At 38.9% G+C, this 18195-nt stretch overlaps 1 protein-coding gene across 3 annotated transcripts in view; it reads left to right on the top strand.

The window, feature by feature from the left end:
• SLC12A1 (solute carrier family 12 member 1) overlaps window positions 1-18195 on the top strand; it is a gene marked incomplete at its 5' end in the record, with an annotated part of 89699 nt that overhangs the window by 9436 nt on the left and 62068 nt on the right. Inside the window, 7 exons of one of the 3 annotated variants that reach the window (XM_082841267.1) lie at window positions 1297-1428; window positions 1584-1659; window positions 6320-6415; window positions 9442-9581; window positions 10649-10759; window positions 12669-12780; window positions 14727-14854. In XM_082841267.1, the coding sequence (XP_082697393.1) occupies window positions 1297-1428; window positions 1584-1659; window positions 6320-6415; window positions 9442-9581; window positions 10649-10759; window positions 12669-12780; window positions 14727-14854 (795 nt within the window). Of the gene's footprint in view, window positions 1-1296; window positions 1429-1583; window positions 1660-6319; window positions 6416-6951; window positions 7048-7581; window positions 7678-9441; window positions 9582-10648; window positions 10760-12668; window positions 12781-14726; window positions 14855-18195 lie in introns of all 3 variants that reach the window. The other 2 variants (XM_082841265.1, XM_082841266.1) reach the window with 2 other exon arrangements.

The following is an 18195-nucleotide window of genomic DNA, read 5'->3' on the forward strand; positions in this document are numbered from 1 at the left end:
TCTTGATCATGGCCAGAGAAAGAACTTCAGTCGTCCCCAAATAAAGTCCTTATAATAAACACTGAATATTTACATCATACCAGTCCCATTTTAGAGGGAAAATATGCCCTTGTCTAAGGCCTCTTAGCTAGTAATGTCAGAACACGTCATCCTAGACTTACACCAGTTTAGACCACTTAAACAAGATAAAGTTGTTCTTTAATAATGATAATCAACTGCTGAATCTAAAAAAATTCCCTAATAATTTCAAAATCCTTACTGGAGAAGGTTGCTTTCGGGGAGCTTAACAGAGTGTAGTCTAACCATTAAAGAGTCAGGTAAGTGCTAGATAGGCTAAACTAAGTGGATGGCATCTGAAATTATTCAGTCAAACCTAAAAGAAAAGCTAGAGAGTTGTTTGTTCTTAACTTGAGAGAAACATAGTTACTTCCTTCCCCATTAAATTCAGAGACTATCCTACTGACAAGGAAGATCGTTTTCAAAATAAGGCCACAGGAAAAAAAAAAAAACCTCAGTAAAGGTTTCGACCTTTTCTATAGTACTTACTTCTTATTTCTACTCAGCTTACCTTTCTAGTCGTCAGTATGGAGGCTTCTTACCTTCCGTACAATACTATTGCACATCCAACAATTCTCAGGCAACGTATATCAAATCTGAAAGAAAATTCCCCTACAGGAGTATCATTCTTGTAGCCATACAGAGCCTTTACAACTTTAGAGTATTTTAAGAATACGCTAAACTATTTTTTTTTTATTTAAGAAAACACTTCTATGTGTTACTTCTATTGAATCTTCTTAAAGATACTCTGACGTGAGTGGAGAAGTTTTGTTATTTATTTTAGATGGATAAAATGAAGCCCAGGGAGGTGAATGGAAAGAAGGCCAAACACTGCATTAGTGAGGAAGGTTAACTGTCTGGCCCTCATACCTTGCCTTCTAAAAGACCCTCATTCACTCTTGATAAGCTTTCCTCCCCACCTTGCATTCCCCCTTCTCTCTTTTGATCCTTTTGTATTCTAAATTTAACCAAATTCCATCGTTTTCCCCTAAGGTAATATTCTCACCAGTAGAAGAACTGCCCCGTTTCCTTTACCACCCTTGCAGTCTCAGTGGTGCCTAAAATCACCCACAAGATGAACGCATAAACTCCCAGGGCAAAAAATAATCATCTTATTAAAATGAATGGAATATGTTTATTTTCCTCACGTTTCATGTCAATTGTTTTTATTTGCCTCTGGAAGTTTTATGGAACCATGTGTTGACCAAATACCATGTTTTGCTCTCTGTAAAAATGCAGAATGTATCAGTGGCCCCGGGTTCAGCTGACGTGGTTGCCAACGGGGATGGGATGCCTGGTGACGAACAAGCTGAAAACAAGGAAGAAGACCAAGCCGGTGCCGTGAAGTTTGGATGGGTGAAAGGTGTGCTGGTGAGAAAGCTTCTGTGTTTACAAATGAAAACTATCTGTTCAATGTCCTAGTGAACTAAGTGTTAATGAGGCCTGAACACCAGAGTTACAAAGATGGCTGGGTGCTGCCCCACTGTCACTTCTCATGTCCTTTTCCATGCTCCCTCAACCCACAGGTAAGATGTATGCTGAATATCTGGGGTGTCATGCTCTTCATTCGCCTCTCCTGGATTGTTGGAGAAGCTGGGATCGGTAAGCACTTTTTCCCTCCTATGTAGTTTTCAATGTAAATTAAAAACTCAATAAGCAACTTGTTTTCACCATTAACACTGAATGTGAGATGAAGATCGCAGAATTAATCTGCACTTGGGCTCTTTTACTTTGCCTCTTTGACAATGTCTGTCAGAGAAGACAGGTAAAGTGTTAACTCCTGGGAGCCTGGAATCTTCCAGCTTGCCAACCAGATAAACGCTCAAGTAAATATTTCATCATTTCATAGAGTTTTAGGTGTACAAGTATATAGAGATACATTCATTTTAAATAATAGTATTCATATTTTGGGACATACTGACATTCATCAGAGTATCCCCCTTACAATTATTAGCAAAACATCACTGAACAAAAATAACTTGTGGGAAAACTGGTGAAACTGTGACTTGACTAATAAACATGCTGAATTGTTGAACATTTTCCAGAGAAAACAGTGTTACTTGCAGGTACAAGTAGTAAGAAAACAAAGGTTAATAAACTATTGCCAGATAGAAGCTTAAAAAGATAGGTAAAAAGACCAAGATAATGTATATAAGTATTGATAATTTTGCTAAATGGAAATGGATGATGTTGAAATTATTTTGAGTGCTTATTTAATGTTTTTAAATATTGTATTTTATTTAAAGTATTGTTTCCTGTGGCAAATATTTTTATTGTGAGTATACTACTAAAATTTATATAAAAATTTATTTGAATTATATAAAAGTTTCTGATTCAATGTGATAAAAATTAATGGTGTTCTACTCTCTATATGGAAAACACATTATAGGTTCACTTTGTGGGGGGCACACCTATAAATCATTAGTATCAAGAACACAGAAGTTCAGATGTGCTTTCAGATTCCACTCCAAAATGTGTCTCAATTCACATTTAAAAGGTACTTGGTCATTATTTATTGCCTTCGCTCCTCAAAACAGATTCAGAATCACCAGAAGACTTAATGCGAAAAAGAGCTGGAACCAGTTCCCATAGTTTTTCCTCTTTGTGTGTTTGGCAACTGCTGGGCTCCTGACAAAGGGCTTCTTGCTGGCTTTATGATGCATATCAAATGAACACTTACAGCCTCAGGGTCCAAAATAAGTATATGCTATTCCATGGAAAATCTGCATCTTAATATTGCCAAATTGTTGCTCCAGGGTTTCATGCAAAATTAGTTTTTTAAGGGCAGTTTAGTAACTTATTGAGATCATCAGGAAACATTACTTTGTTTGGAGGTGTGAGTGTAGCCCAGGGCAGGAGTGATTCTTTTTAATGCAACTTATTTAAAATCCGTATGTTTGGGTAATAATCTGAACTTTAATCAGATCTTACATTATTCTTCACAGTCAACCCAATTTCATGTTTATTGCAAAATTGTAGAACATGAAGAATTCTATCTTCTGCTAAACTGTTTATTATACTTTCAGACATCAGTATTGTTTTAATAAGGATCTTTTATTTAAATTGTCAAATCCAGCTTCAGAAGAGAGTAGAGTTCTACCTAAAAGGGTGTCCAGTGGGTTTTCCTCTGAATGGAGGTTTTTTTTGTTTTTTTTTTTAATTCCGAGAAAATAGACTTTAGTGAGTAGTAGAAACTTACTATCACCCTTACTCAGTTTTACTGGACTTTGTCACGAACTCAAAGCTGAAGGAGTTGATTAAGTCACCATCTGGATCCAAATTGGGTCCCCTTTACTGGGAAAGAAGACAAACAAGTACAAGCAGTACCCCTTTCTGGCTTTGCGGGTAGCCTGGGGAAGAAACCTGAATATACTTTCAAGCTCAGACCCTGGGGGAAAAGCCAGAAGGAAGCTGTAGCCAGGAGTAATGGTAGCTACAGTCCTTGGGTAACCATCTGGGGCTATAAGTTCTGGCTGCCTTGTCCCCAAAAGCAATTGGTAGAATGAGCTGATAATGCCATCTAGTTGTTCTCTGTCTTGACCATCTTGGCTGGGGCATGATGGTATCCAATAAACTTAAACATCAAGCAAGGAAGAAGGGCATGAAAAGCAAGTACGACCTGAAGCAAGTCATTTATATTTGGTGTGTTTCACTGTCTCATCTGAAAATTAGGGAGCTGGATTAATTGTTTCCCAATCAATTCTTTGAAGAACGTTGCTGAACAGGCAGACACAAATTGAGATTGGCTGAGGGTAGCTCAACAATAATCTTCAGACTGTGGGGTGCATAACAATTACCTGGGAAGATAGTTACAAAACTGCAGAATTCACTTGGAAAGATCCAAAGTCAGTAAGTCTGGGCATTTTTAATAAGCACCCCAGGCATTTCCTGAAGCAGGTGGTTCAAGGACTGAAGTTTGAGAAAACTATGAACTGAATGTTTTCTAAGCTGCTTTTGCCCTGGGATTTTACGTTTGATTGTGAGAGGGAAGCAAATCCCTTGCTGTTTAAATGCGTACAACTTTGTTCCAGGATTTTAAATGGTTTACAGAAATATATATGATGCCAAAGGATAAATTAAGAATTGTTTGGAAAATAAAGGCAAAGGGAATATAAGGGGTAGGGAAATAACAAAAGTCAGAGTAGGTTTAATGTCATGAAATGCAAACTATTTGGTTCTCTACTGTTGCTGGGGTGAGCTAAACATTTGGTATCAAACTTCCTCAAAATAAAGTCAAGAGTTAAAATGAAGTGCAAAAAAAAAAAAAAAAAAAAAAAAGAAGTCACCTTTACTGGCACACAGACTTGAAACTGCACAGTGATGTAGAGGTGACGCTCACCACAGGATCCCTGCAAAAGATACAAAGAATTTAGTGCAAGCATTTCTTATAACACCAAATGTGCAGGAATCTATAGGGGCCAAACCAATATAGTCTAAGTTTGCATCTCATACCCATGGTTAGCCTCTTCCTACTGCACTTTAACTGTAAAATAGCCTAGAAACTTCTGCTAGAGCCAGGATATAACTGGAGGCATCAAAAGAGCCAGCTTCCGATACCTCATTCCCATTTTTGTCCTTAACTTCCTTCCACTTCCCCTTGTTCTAGGGCATGGCCAGAGAGATCACAGCCTCTCTTGGCTAACTGCCCTTTTTATCATCCTTGGAACAAGCGAGGCTATCAACAATTATGAAGCATTCACTTTATGTCAAGGAACACACCAAACAGACCTAGGCAAGCACATTCTGGCTGGAGCCAGGGTGATTTCAGTGCCTACAAGTTCTCCCTGAATTTAAGGTTGATCTCCACTGAGGAGGGTAATGGAGGGGAGGAAAAACTGTTTTCCCTCTACTCATCTTAGGCTCATTGGCTAGGGCCCTGTAAAGTAGACTGACAACATACAGATTAACAAGAGAAAAACTATCAGAAGTTTATTTATTAATATGTGCATCGTGCATGTACATGGGAATCTTCAGCACTGAGTAAGTCAAAGGGGTGGTTACAACTTGGGCTTATACAAGCATCTTAACAGGAAAACACATTTTTAGAGAAGTAACAAGACAAAGGAAAAGAATGAGTTTCTAGAGTGGCACATTGTGGGAAGGCAAATACATGGGGTAACTAACGGAAGATAAGGGCTAGTTAGTAAAGTCTATGTAGATTCCTCTAGTACCATCTCCAGCTGTCCTCCAGTCTCTAGCTGATAACTGTCCCCAGTAGAGAGGAAAGAGGAGACACCATTACAAATCTATGTCCTGCCTTTAGGCAAATAAGAGGTATCTTCTTCTTTTCAGCTGTCTTTAGCTCAAAATAATCCTTACGCTAAAGTGGCAAATTTGGGGACAGCATATTCTGCTGCCCTTCAGTGTCCTCCTAGCTGTGTATTTCCTGAAACTGAAAGCAGCCTTGCCTTCCTCTGAATTCTGGTCTGCTTTCTCCCTCTCATAATAAATGATTCTGAACCATAAGATCCTTGAGGGCAGCTTTTCTCATTTTTATTTTTCCTTGCATTTCACATACCACCTAGCACAGCTGGATATATAGTTGGCTTTTAATAAACAATAGCTCTTATGACTATTGTGGATTTGATCAAAAAGCAGTGCCACTGATTGTGTACTGTGTTCTATGCACTGCGCTACTTTACTTTACACATGCATTCTGTCTTTATACACGCCGCTACTTTCTTTATACACGGCCACTCTACACGCGCATTCTTTCTAATTTCATTGTCATTTTTGGCTCGGAAAATAGGTAACTTGCCAGAGTTCACAGAGCCAGTGAGTAAATGTAGTTTGATTTGATTCTTTGTACTTTACTCATCTGCCAGATGAACAATTTTCTATACTGTATGTAATTTTCCACTCCTACACAATCGAATATACATAAAAAGATACTTCCCTGGAAGGATGAACATCTACACTCTAGTAATATTAACAGCTTGGGATTGTTCAGACCAATTATTATGTTTATGGGTGTCTGGAACTTCATAAACAGTGAGGTTCATGTTGAATTTCGACCAGCCATAGTTGTTCGGTTATGTGAAACTTTGCACTGCACAGCTTAGGTCTTGAGTTTCTTGGATCTGTGCTACTTCAGGCAGAAGACTTCAATGCTGGGCATTTCCTCTGTGGTGATTTCCAGACCAGCTTGTTAAACTCAAATGTGGTCCTTTGGTGACTACTCTAGACTTGCTGGCTTTTATGTAAATGATCTAATGGATTATTCCACCATTTAATTGCCTTTATTTTTCCTCTCTCAACTGAGGTCTTGGTGTGATTATCATCGGGTTAGCCGTGACAGTGACTGCTATCACTGGTTTATCCACCTCTGCTATTGCTACAAATGGATATGTCAGAGGAGGTAATTAAACCTGTGACCCGCATGATCATTTGTAAGGTAAAGGCAACACAGGCTCAAATAGTTCACCACTGACTTTTCTGGAGTGTTTTCAAAGGTAATCCAAGTTGGTTCATTTTTTTTACCCCCTGCCAGGCAAAAGAGATGCAAGAAACATGGAGAAGGATTTAACCTTTGTCAAACCCCCAACTTTCTCATTCAGGTTCCTCTCCAGCAAGAGAGAAGGTCAAATGTTATGTTTTCTCTTTTCGCAGCCAGGGTATTTTCTCTCCCAGGACACCAGCGTAAGTCAGCTTTTCCTTTCCAGGGTTGCATTTTAGATTGTGTTTGCTTTTGGAAACCATCCTTCATCATAATGAGCAGTTCTCCAACTTGGTCTTTACGCCAGGCAAACCCGTTTCTCCTTAGCACGAAGGAACTCCACTGGGGCCCAAGGCTTGGATGTGAACACTTGAATTCAAAGCAGTATAGTTTGCAGCAATAGGGAATCCAAGGAAGAAAAGTAAAATGTAATATCTTCTGTCTTTCATTGCTAACAGGTCTTGGAGTTCTCATAATTCTTCTTTCCACCATGGTAACTTCTATTACTGGGTTGTCAACTTCTGCAATAGCAACTAACGGGTTTGTTCGTGGAGGTAAAATTTCTAAGATATCTAAATGCTCTCATCACTTGCTACGGGTAGGCAAAAAATTTTTATTATACTTCTTTTTGGTGGGAACAAGAAAGCAGCCCAATGTTCTTGAAGCCTGGGTAACTATGTGGATGAGCTGGACACAGAAGGAAACACAAGGTACTGTGCGTATAGTCCTGGTCTACTCTTGTCAGCTGTGGTCTCTTTTCTAATGGTCCTCTCTGGCACGTTGCAGGTCATGATTTCCAGATGCTCAGATTCCTTGGGTAAATGCTTTATTTTTCAGGCTCCTGCACACCTCTTGCTGGTGTTTCTTGGGAAATGATTTCTCGACACAGCTTCAGTTTTAAAGTTTAGTACATTTCAGGTGCTTCCTAGACCTTCCTAGACCTAGATGGAATGGGATCTTTTAGAACGTTTCAGGTTTTTCATAGGGAGACTGTTCCTTCCTTGACAAGATTCAGATTGCTGCCTCCTGAAGTACTGGTGACTTCTTGAAGTACTGGAGCCAAACACCTTTCTTGGGGGATTTTTCAGGTCTTGGAGTCATCATCATTGGCCTGAGTGTGGTAGTGACAACACTCACAGGTATTTCTATGTCCGCTATTTGCACAAATGGAGTAGTAAGAGGAGGTAAGCCAATTCATGTACTTATGGCTATAAGCTTTCACTATGTAGTAATGTCTAGAGTTGGTTTAATGTTGGAAGTAAAATTTGTACATTGATACTTAGTCCCCAGAAGCCCTAAAACAAAACAAAATAATCCAAAATTTAAACAGCAAGGCATGATTCTTTTCCACTAAAATTAAGAGATCTCCAGAAAAGATTTTTTTGGCCCACTTCCTGTGATTAAACATGTTTATAAAGTAGAGAATGACCAGGTGTCTAGAAAGAAAGCATAGAGTATTAGAGTGAAATAAACGGTTTCTTTGTGCCTTGGACGGACCCCACTGCCTCTCTCCCAGGGCCCCTGAGAAGGGGTCTTCTCCAGCACCCCAGCTGACACTGCTGACACTTCCCACTCAGTGAGCCTTCAGAGTTCACCCCAACACTATGCTCCTAATGGCCAATAAGCTTGAGAAGATTCTTAAAAAGAAAATAAAAACAAAGAGTTACTTTCAAATCATCCAGGAACAAGCAGGCCTGGGCAGAGAATGAGGGGTTGAATTTGTCTTATTGTTCTTCTAGCTTCCTTTCTTGCCCCTCCAATTCTGTTTTGGCTCCTGGGGTCGCTACTTGGGTACCTTATCCAGATCTCCCTACCCAGGGCCTTCTAAAACACCATCCTACCTACAAAACAGCTCCTCTCACAGCTCCTGCCTGTCTCTCATTTTGACCAAGCCTAGTAACTTGCTGCTAACTTATTTAATGTAATCAGGACAAAGAAAGTCATGGGGATTTGCCCCACCCAAATAAAAGTTTACATTTTTAGAGAGGATGTTGTCGTCTTAACCCAAAGGAGTCACTATAGTGGAGGAAACAGTGAAAACTTTTCAGTGAAGGATAATTTTGGCTGTAGATATGTGTGTCCAGTGTCATTCCTTTACCAATTCTGTCTACTTCTAAGGCTAGCTCAGTATAGGAAGTCACTGATTCACTATGGTCTGTGATAACACCTAGTTATCTAGGCCTTTCAACATCTAGTCATTTTAATCTTCAGTAACATGCTCTCAGAACTCTTGAGGTAGTTAACTATTCTGGCTCAGTCTTTCCTGTGCCCAGAAGTATACAGCCATGAGCAGAACCTTCTTTTCAAGGTCCAAGGGAGAAGCAATCGTCCCAGGCCCTCCCTACCTTACTTCCCATTTGCCACACCCATACACATACGGGTATTTGGCAATAACCATGCCTTCTTGAGCTAAAACCACCAAAACTAAGTCTGATTTATAGAGCAGATAATCTAAAGCACTATACAGGTACCTTTTTAATGTAGTAAATGTGTACCAGAAATTATGCCAGAAAGGAAGTTAGAATGACAATGATAAACTATCCACTTCATTCTCTGCCTGGGCCTGCCTGTTCCTGGAAATTTCAGATATGAAATTTTACTTCAGTTACATTATTAACTTGAACTCTCCAATGAAGTTTTTTAAAAGACAAAGAATTTGTGGGGTAAAGTTTGCTGTATTCTTATTAGTAGCGTTTGTGTATTATAGGTTTCAATAAATTAGATTTTATTTAGTCAGAGTAGTTCTATTGTAGATTATATACAGAATATAAGGCAGGGCTAAGTTATTCACTACAGTGAACAAGATTTCTAAAATTACTAGGATTTATAATATTTTTATTAGAATAATTAGTATTTTAAATGTTCTCAGACATTCAAAATTATTTGGTCATATAAACTAAATCCTCTAAAAGTTCCTCAATGTAAAGCATGTTCACTTCTTGTTTCAGGTGGGGCCTACTACCTTATTTCCAGAAGCTTAGGGCCCGAGTTTGGTGGGTCTATAGGCTTGATCTTTGCTTTTGCCAATGCAGTGGCTGTTGCTATGTATGTGGTGGGATTTGCTGAGACTGTGGTAGATCTTCTTAAGGTAATTAAAAGCTTTTCTTTTCTTCACCCAAGCAAGATAATTTGGTTTATTTTGCTTTTTCAGGGCGCTAGGGGATATCATTATGGCAAGATGAGAGGAAACAGATTTATTCTGCAGAATATTGACGCTGAATATAGTTGAAGGAGCCCTAGGCTTGGCATCAGAACTGGCTCAGAGTCCTGGCTCTCATACTTACCAGCTGAGAGATTCTGGACCAGTCCCTCTGTTCATCTGAACCTTGTTTTTCAAATCTATAGTATGGGCTAATAATATTGTTTATGTCTTTCACAGAAATGTGGTACAGATCAAATGAAATAATGTACATGAAATACAGTGTAAAATATGAAAGAAAAGATAATAGGAATTATTGTCAGCAGCAATATTACTATTATGGTTATAGATTTCCAAAGGGAAAGAAAGTTCAAAGATTAGAAGAACTCACTGCAGGAAACTGGGCCTGTTTTAGTTTAGGTGCCCCATCTGGATGGTATATATGTGAACACATTAATTAGCTAGTATATGAGCTAACTTCTAGTCCTCCTTTTATGGTAATGATAGCAGACACTGAATTCAATTGATAGCAGACACTGAATTCAACCTCTACTTGAAAATTAGATGAATAAATGAGTGGATTATAGTTCATAGTTTGTTCTTTAATTGAGTAGCATTTATTTTTTTTTTGATATTCATATTGGAAACCACTCATTTTTATTCTTCTAAGATTCCCCTTGACACATAAAAATAACTAGTCATTCTTCTGAAACAAAACATGATATCTGTATGTACCCATAATTTTACTTAGTGCTACAGTAGATTTAAAAGCTGTGCCTAGAATGAATCCCTAAAATTTGTAACTCCTAACCTTGGCTATCAAAGGCCTATTATCACAGGAAAAAATAAATTTAGATTCTTTATCTTCTCCAATTTATGAGCATTTCATTTTTCCATTATCCTGTGTAGCCCCAGACATTAGTGCATGGCATCTCTTCTCACTGTTAAATTCTACAATAAGACATATAGGCAAAAAAAGCTTCTAACCATTTTAGTGATTTTTTTTTTTGTTCCAGGAGAGTGATTCGACGATGGTGGATCCAACCAATGACATCCGGATAATAGGCTCCATCACAGTGGTGATTCTTTTGGGAATTTCAGTAGCTGGAATGGAATGGGAAGCAAAGGTGAATTTCTCAAAATGATATTACCAACAACTGCTAGTGAATTTCTCAAAATGATATTACCAACAACGGCTAGTCAGCTTCCCGAACAAATTGCAGGAATAGAAGGAACTCCATATTCAAAAAGAATTGCTGTTATTACTTTCTATGATAAAAGGAGCCAGGTCAGTGCTTGGTGGAACACCAAGCCCTCAAAGCACGAAGTCCAGGCAGTCCAGCTCATGTGAGCAGGCCTGTGCTTTGTCCTTGATGCTACAGTAACAGTAACGGAGCCAACAAGATTACTGCCATCTTCACACCCTGGTATCCCCTTCCAAGCTAGCTGTGAGTGCTGAAGCCCACAAGAAATGGCAAGTGTGTTGGGAGAAAAAAAAAAAAGGCAGAAACTATCATTCCCCTCTGAAATCCAGTACTCCAGCAGCAAATTTGAGGGCATCAGAAGCCCTGGAACTAGAGAATATCTGGATTTAACTATTAGTAAATCAGTTAGTAAATTTCGGAATGATGGAGAGCACGTCTTTTGCTTGCTTTGTAACTCTCGACAGCGACTAGTACAATTGAAACTCCTATGTTCCTATGTGCCTGGAGGTGCAATAACGAGACATCAAGTGGTCACCAGAAATGAAAAGATAGCCAAAGCCTCCCACTTACATAATACAATAGGAAACATTCCCACCTGGCATTTATTTCCAGATTATGCATTCATACATGAAACAAAAATTGACGAAGTGCTTATCATGTGCTGGGCATTCTGCTAGGCACTGTATATTCAGTTGTGACCCACACAGGCACAATCCCTGCCATAGTTGAGCATATGGTCTACGGGGAGCTGAGTAATAAACAAGCACATAAACAAGTAAATATAGAATGGTAAATTGTGAAAGTGCTATAAAGTAAATAAACAGGGCACTGAGATAGAAGTAACAGGGGAAACATACGTCAGATTATTCCCTGAGGGAGGCAATGTAGTCTCATAACAGTAGAAGGTAGAATTTAAAGCTCCAGCTCTGTAGTTAGAGTGGAGTTGAACCTGGTTTATGTCTATATGACCTTTAGTAAATTACTTCACCTCTCTGTTTCTCAGTTTCTTTATCTTTAAAATGATGATAGCAGTATTACCTACTTCATACAGTTGCGGGTGGTATTATTTACCTGAAAGAATATTGGTAAAGTTAGATGTGCATCTGTTGTATTGTAAGCCCTCTGTGAACATTAGCTGTTATTGTTTAGATTCAGTGATCAAGAAAGGCCTCTCTGTGGAGGTAACTAACACATAATGGATGAGAGGAAAGATACAGTTTTGCAAAGTATAGGGAAAAGTGTGTTTCCAGCAGAGGGAACAGCATATGGGAATGCCAAGCCAATAACCTCTATGAAATGTCAGATGGACTAAAGAACAGTGATTTGGCTGGTCAACCTTGCAGACTGCTTATGCTGGGCGCACACTGGTATGGTAGCCCAACGTCAAGTGCACTAGGCATCATGGGAATTCTATGCATCATTCTGTGTTCTCATACTCCTTCTGCAGTTATTACTGTGAAGGGGAGGAATCCATAGGTGCTCTGCCTAGGAAAGAAACCAACTCTATCAGTGTTCAATCTTTAGGCTCCATTTATATTCTTAGGAACACTGCACTAAGTTACCCACTTAGTACTTGAAATGCTCTTGAAATGTCACCTTCAAGTGCCCAAGCACATGTACCCACTGAAAATGTAACATCTATACTCAGGCCAAATAAGGCTCATTAAGATGCCATTTTATGAGAACACACTTATTACCTACTTTGGATAGTAGAATCTTAACTGGAATTATTAGATAGGGTCTTTCTTCAGTGGGCACTTATAACTTTTATAAATATGTAAAAAGTCATTGAACAAATCTAATTTGACCTCCTGTTACTTTGTCATTCCAGGCTCAAGTGATTCTTCTGATCATTCTTCTCATTGCTATTGCAAACTTCTTCATTGGAACTGTCATTCCATCCAACAATGAGAAAAAGTCCAGAGGTTTCTTTAATTACCAAGGTACATATGACAAATAACTTGCTCTGCAATAAATGGTTCTCCATTGCCTGCCCCCATCACCATCCCCATGATTCCTACCCCGGCCACTGGAATCTCAGTGTGATCCAGGGAAGAGCCTGGGGTTGGAGTCAGGAGAACCAGAGTGAGTCTCAATCCTGCTGCAAACTGACATGATTGCTTCTCAGATTCTCCTGCCAAGGTGCGGGTGATGATAACTTCCTAAAGGGATTTTGAAAAGCAAGTCAGATAGCAGATGTTAAAGTGATTTGGACACATTGTTGTCTCTGTCAAATAGTAGAAGTAGAAGTAGAGTGCATGTATAAGAAAGAGAACATAGCTCAGACAATGTGTCCAACCACTGAGAGCACTGAAGTCAAACACATTTTTTCTTCCTGCTAGAATTTTGTACCTTGCTTTCTTATAGCATTACCTAGTTGAGCATCACTGTCAGGATGGCAAGCATAAAAGACTGTAGGACTTATTAATATAGCATCTGTGATAATGGCATGGCACTGGGCATACATTTTGACTTCTCTCTTCTATTCTACTCTGCCTATCCTCTCTTTCCTATCTTTCCACTCTAGTTTACTCAAGAATCACTGCTGAGGGTTTTTTACATTTCCCTTCATTATTTACTCAGTTGTCAGTATTTGTTCCCTTTTTATATCACATCACTTCTTTCTTCCTGATTCTTTTTCTTTGTAAAATTGTCTTGTTTGCTTTGCAAATCCTTTTCCTTTTGATTCTTTTCCCTTCTTCCAGCTCCTGCTGTAATTTTTATGTTTTAAATTTTCTTTCCTTATTTTTGCATCATCCTAGATTCTTTTGTTCATATTTTTCTTCCTCCCTTTTCTTTCTTTGTTTTTCTTCTACATTGTTCCTTTTCTTTTTTTTAAGTTTTTTTCTTTTTTTTTTTAAACTAAGTAATTTTTTGGCTGCATTGGGTCATTGTTGCTGCACGCGGGCTTTCTCTAGTTGCAGCAAGCAGGAGCTACTCTTCATTGCAGTGTGCAGACTTCTCACTGCGGTGGCTTCTCTTGTTGCTGAGCACAGACCCTAGAGCGCACGGCCTTCAGTAGTTGTGGCATGTGGGCTCAGTAGTTGTGGCTTGCGGGCTCTAGAGCACAGCCCGGTAGTGCTTGTGGTGCACGAGCTTAGTTGCTCCGTGGCATATGGGATCTTCCCAGACCAGGGCTCGAACCCGTGTCCCCTGCATTGGCAGGCGGATTCTTAACCACTGTGTCACCAGGGAAGTTCCTGTTTCCTTTTCATTTAAATAATTTGGTGACAACCTGTGGGATGTTATTATTTTATGACCAAAGCTCCTCTCTCTCTCTCTCTCTCTCCATATATATGTATTATATATAAAGAGAGAATATATATATATATAGTCTCCTATACATGAGAATTTGGTATAAGGATCTAAGATCCAACTCTAGAGACAGGGGCAGGGAGGTTAGTACATTAGTAAAAAAAACTCTAAGATAGCCTCACCCATAAGTTTCTCCTACAATGTTTTTTAAAAAGGCATAGAAAAGCAGTGTGCTGATTAAGGTGCATATATAAGTGAGAATGTAGCTGTATGTGTGTAGGGCAATGTTGTGTGGTATATTTGTGAGTATGCCAGTAGGGTCATGAGAGAATTTTCCATTTCCTTCTTTTTCAATCTTCTAGATTCAAAGAAGGTAGACAGCATGGGTCTCTGTTTGCATGAAAATTATTGATTTTTCAGGGTATGTCCTAGAGATCTAAAACCTTCTGACATGTATTTTGACTCTTGGCAAATATTCACATGAGGTTCATCAGCAGTACACCAATATCTTCAAGCTCATTCCATTTGGATTATAGGGACACTTTGCATTTAGGGCTATAGAAGCCAAATGTAACTTTATCTCCTACCTGTGAAGAAAGTCTACATGATAATTTTCTCATTATTTGTGTTGCAGCATCAATATTTGCAGAAAACTTTGGGCCAAGCTTCACAAAAGGTGAAGGCTTCTTCTCTGTCTTTGCCATTTTTTTCCCAGCAGCAACTGGAATTCTTGCTGGTGCCAATATCTCGGGAGATTTGGAGGTACGTTGTTTCCTCTGCTTTGTAATTCTGCGAGGTCATGGTGCACTTGGGCAGGACAAGGAGCTATAGACATCAGCAGTGACCATGTCTCTCTATAGATTTCAAAACTGTAAGATTTCTGCAAGGTTTCCTATTTATTTAAAAGTTCTCTCTTTAATGACACATTTTACTGCCAAACTATCCTATTCCAGATAGTTCTTCCAAAAGTCTTATTCAGTGATATCAGAAGGACAGAGTATATTGACAGTGTGTCATATTTCCAACAAAATGAATATAATTCAGTGAAAAAAAAAAATATCAGAACCGGGCTTCCCTGGTGGCACAGTGGTTAAGAATCCTCCTGCCAATGTAGGGGATATGGGTTCGAGCCCTGGTCTGGGAGATCCACATGCCACGGAGCAACTAAGCCTGTGAGCCACAACTACTGAGACTGTGCTCTAGAGCCCATGAGCCACAACTACTGAAGCCCACATGCCTAGAGCCCATGCTCAGCAACAAGAGAAGCCACTGCAAAGAGAAGCCTGCGCACCGCAACGAAGAGTAGCCCCCGTTCGCTGCAACCAGAGAAAGCCCTCGCACAGTAACAAAGACCCAATGCAGCCAAAAATAAATAAATTTATTTAAAAAATATATCAGAACCACCTTTTCTCTTTTAAACACATAATGAATGGAATATTCAAGAAAAAACAAAACCAAATCACTTTATTACTGAATACTTATGTCATTAAATTCAGAGGTACATTCACTCATTTAATAGGTATTTATTTAGGAGTCTACTCATAATATTCTATGTTAAGTACTGTAAGGAGCATTGTATTAGTTAGGATATTAGTTTCAATGTTTTATAAAAGGACAAGAACAGTGACCTAAATAAGACAGAAGTTTGTTTTCCTAGTGCGTAAAAATTCAAGGCCATAGGCCGTCTACTGGAATAAGAAAGGTCTGCTCCAAAAGGTAGCCCAGAAAACCCAGATGACCTCTCTGGTATTACCATTACCTTGGGGTTTGCCCTCATCTTCAAGGTCCAAGATGACCGATCACTTCCAAGATCACATTCCAGTCCATAGGAAGGGGGTTAAGGAAGTAGAGAGCAAACAATCACTTCTGTTGACATTCCATTGACCGGAATTTAGTCTCTGTGACCTTACCTAGTTACAAAGAAGACTGGGAAATGTAATCTCTAGTATGTCACCAGATAAAATTTTAGGGGGTTCTAGTATTAAAAGGAGGAAGGTGAAAATGTATATTAGAGGACAATAAATAGTCTCTACCACACGTGAAAAAAAGTAGAAGACACAGGTTTTACCTCAATAAGTTTATAATCAACTTTGGAAGACAAGAAATATTTGCAAGAGTCATCAGGAGATAGGTATAAATGAAAACTGAAGGCATTGTCCAAGTTCATTATGAAATAAAAATAATGAAGAAATAATTACATTAGGGATGATTTTCTCAACAAAGTAACTTTTGAGCAGGAACTAAAAGCAAAGGCTGGATACTGACAACTGGTCAGAAAATATAAGGGTATTCCAGGCAGAAAAAACAAAAGAACAGACAGGAATGGGAAAACTGTGGGACAGTAAGGAGTCTCTCACAATTCAACTGGAGAAGCCTTGACGGGCTGGGTAACCTTATAAGGTAAGGAGAAAGGCTGTTGAAGGGACCTGAGCGAGAGAGGCTTAACCTAGAATATAATCCCATGAAAGTGGGGACTTTGCCTTTGGATTTGTGCACTGCTGTGTCCTTGGAGCTAGGAAAGCTTCAAAAAATATTTATTGAGTGAATGAATAAAGGCATTTAGATTTGTTATATTAAGGACCGCAGTGCCATGGTAAATTCTTTTTGTTTTTTTCAACATCTTTATTAGAGTATAATTGCTTTACAACGGTGTGTTAGTTTCTGCTTTATAACAAAGTGAATCAGCTATACATATACATATATCTCCATATCTCCTCCCTCTTGCATCTCCCTCCCACCCTCCCTATCCCACCCCTCTACGTGGTCACAAAACACCTAGCTGATCTCCCTGTGCTATGCGGCTGCTTCCCTCTAGCTATCTATTTTACATTTGGTAGTGTATATATGTCCATGCCACTCTCTCACTTCATCCCAGCTTACCCTTCCCCCTCCCCATGTCCTCAAGTCCATTCTCTATGTCTGTGTCTTTATTCTTGTCCTGTCCCTAGGTTCTTCAGAACCGTTATTATTATTTTTAGATTCCATATATATGTGTTAGCATACAGTATTTGTTTTTCTATTTCTGAATTAACTTCACTCTGTATGACAGACTCTAGGTCCATCCACCTCACTACAAATAACTCAATTTCATTTCTTTTTATGGCTAGGTAATATTCCATTGTATATATGTGTCACATCTTCTTCAACCATTCATCTGTCAATGGACACTTACGTTGCTTCCATGTCCTGGGTATTGTAAATAGAGCTGCAATGAACATTGTGGTACATGACTCTTTTTGAATTATGGTTTTCTCAGGGTATATGCCCAGTAGTGGGATTGCTGGGTCGTATGGTAGTTCTATTTTTAGGTTTCTAAGGAACCTCCATACTGTTCTCCATAGTGGCTGTCTCAATATACATTCCCACCAACAGTGCAAGAGGGTTCCCTGTTCTCCACACCCTCTCCAGCATTTATTGTTTGTAGACCTTTTGATGATGGCCATTCGACTGGAGTGAGGTGATACCTAATTGTAGTTTTGATTTGCGTTTCTCTAATGATTAGTGATGTTGAGCATTCTTTCATGTGTTTGTTGGCAATCTGTATAACTTCTTTGGAGAAATGTCTATTTAGGTCTTCTGCCCATTTTTTGGAGTAGGTTGTTTGTTTTTTTGATATTGAGGTGCATGAGCTGCTTGTAAATTTTGGAGATTAATCCTTTTTCAGATGCTTCATTTGCAAATATTTTCTCCCACTTTGAGGGTTGTCTTTTCATCTTGTTTATGATTTCCGTTGCTGTGCAAAGCTTTTCAGTTTCATTAGGTCCCATTTGTTTATTTTTGTTTCTATTTCCATTTCTCTAGGAGGTGGGTCAAAAAGGATCTTGCTGTGATTTATGTCATAGACTATTCTGCCTATGTTTTCCTCTAAGAGTTTTATAGTGTCTGGCCTTACATTTAGGTCTTTAATCCATTTTGAGTTTATTTTCTGCGTATGGTGTTAGGGAGTGTTCTAATCTCATACTATTACATGTACCTGTCCAGTTTTCCCAGCACCACTTATTGAAAAGGCTGTATTTTCTGCATTGTATACTCTTGCCTCCTTTATGAAAGATATGGTGACCATATGTGCGTGGGTTTATCTCTGGGCTTTCTATCCTGTTCCA

The sequence above is a fragment of the Leucopleurus acutus genome (genome assembly GCF_964270905.1).
Source record: "Leucopleurus acutus genome assembly, chromosome: 1".
Taxonomy (NCBI): Eukaryota; Metazoa; Chordata; class Mammalia; order Artiodactyla; family Delphinidae; genus Leucopleurus; species Leucopleurus acutus.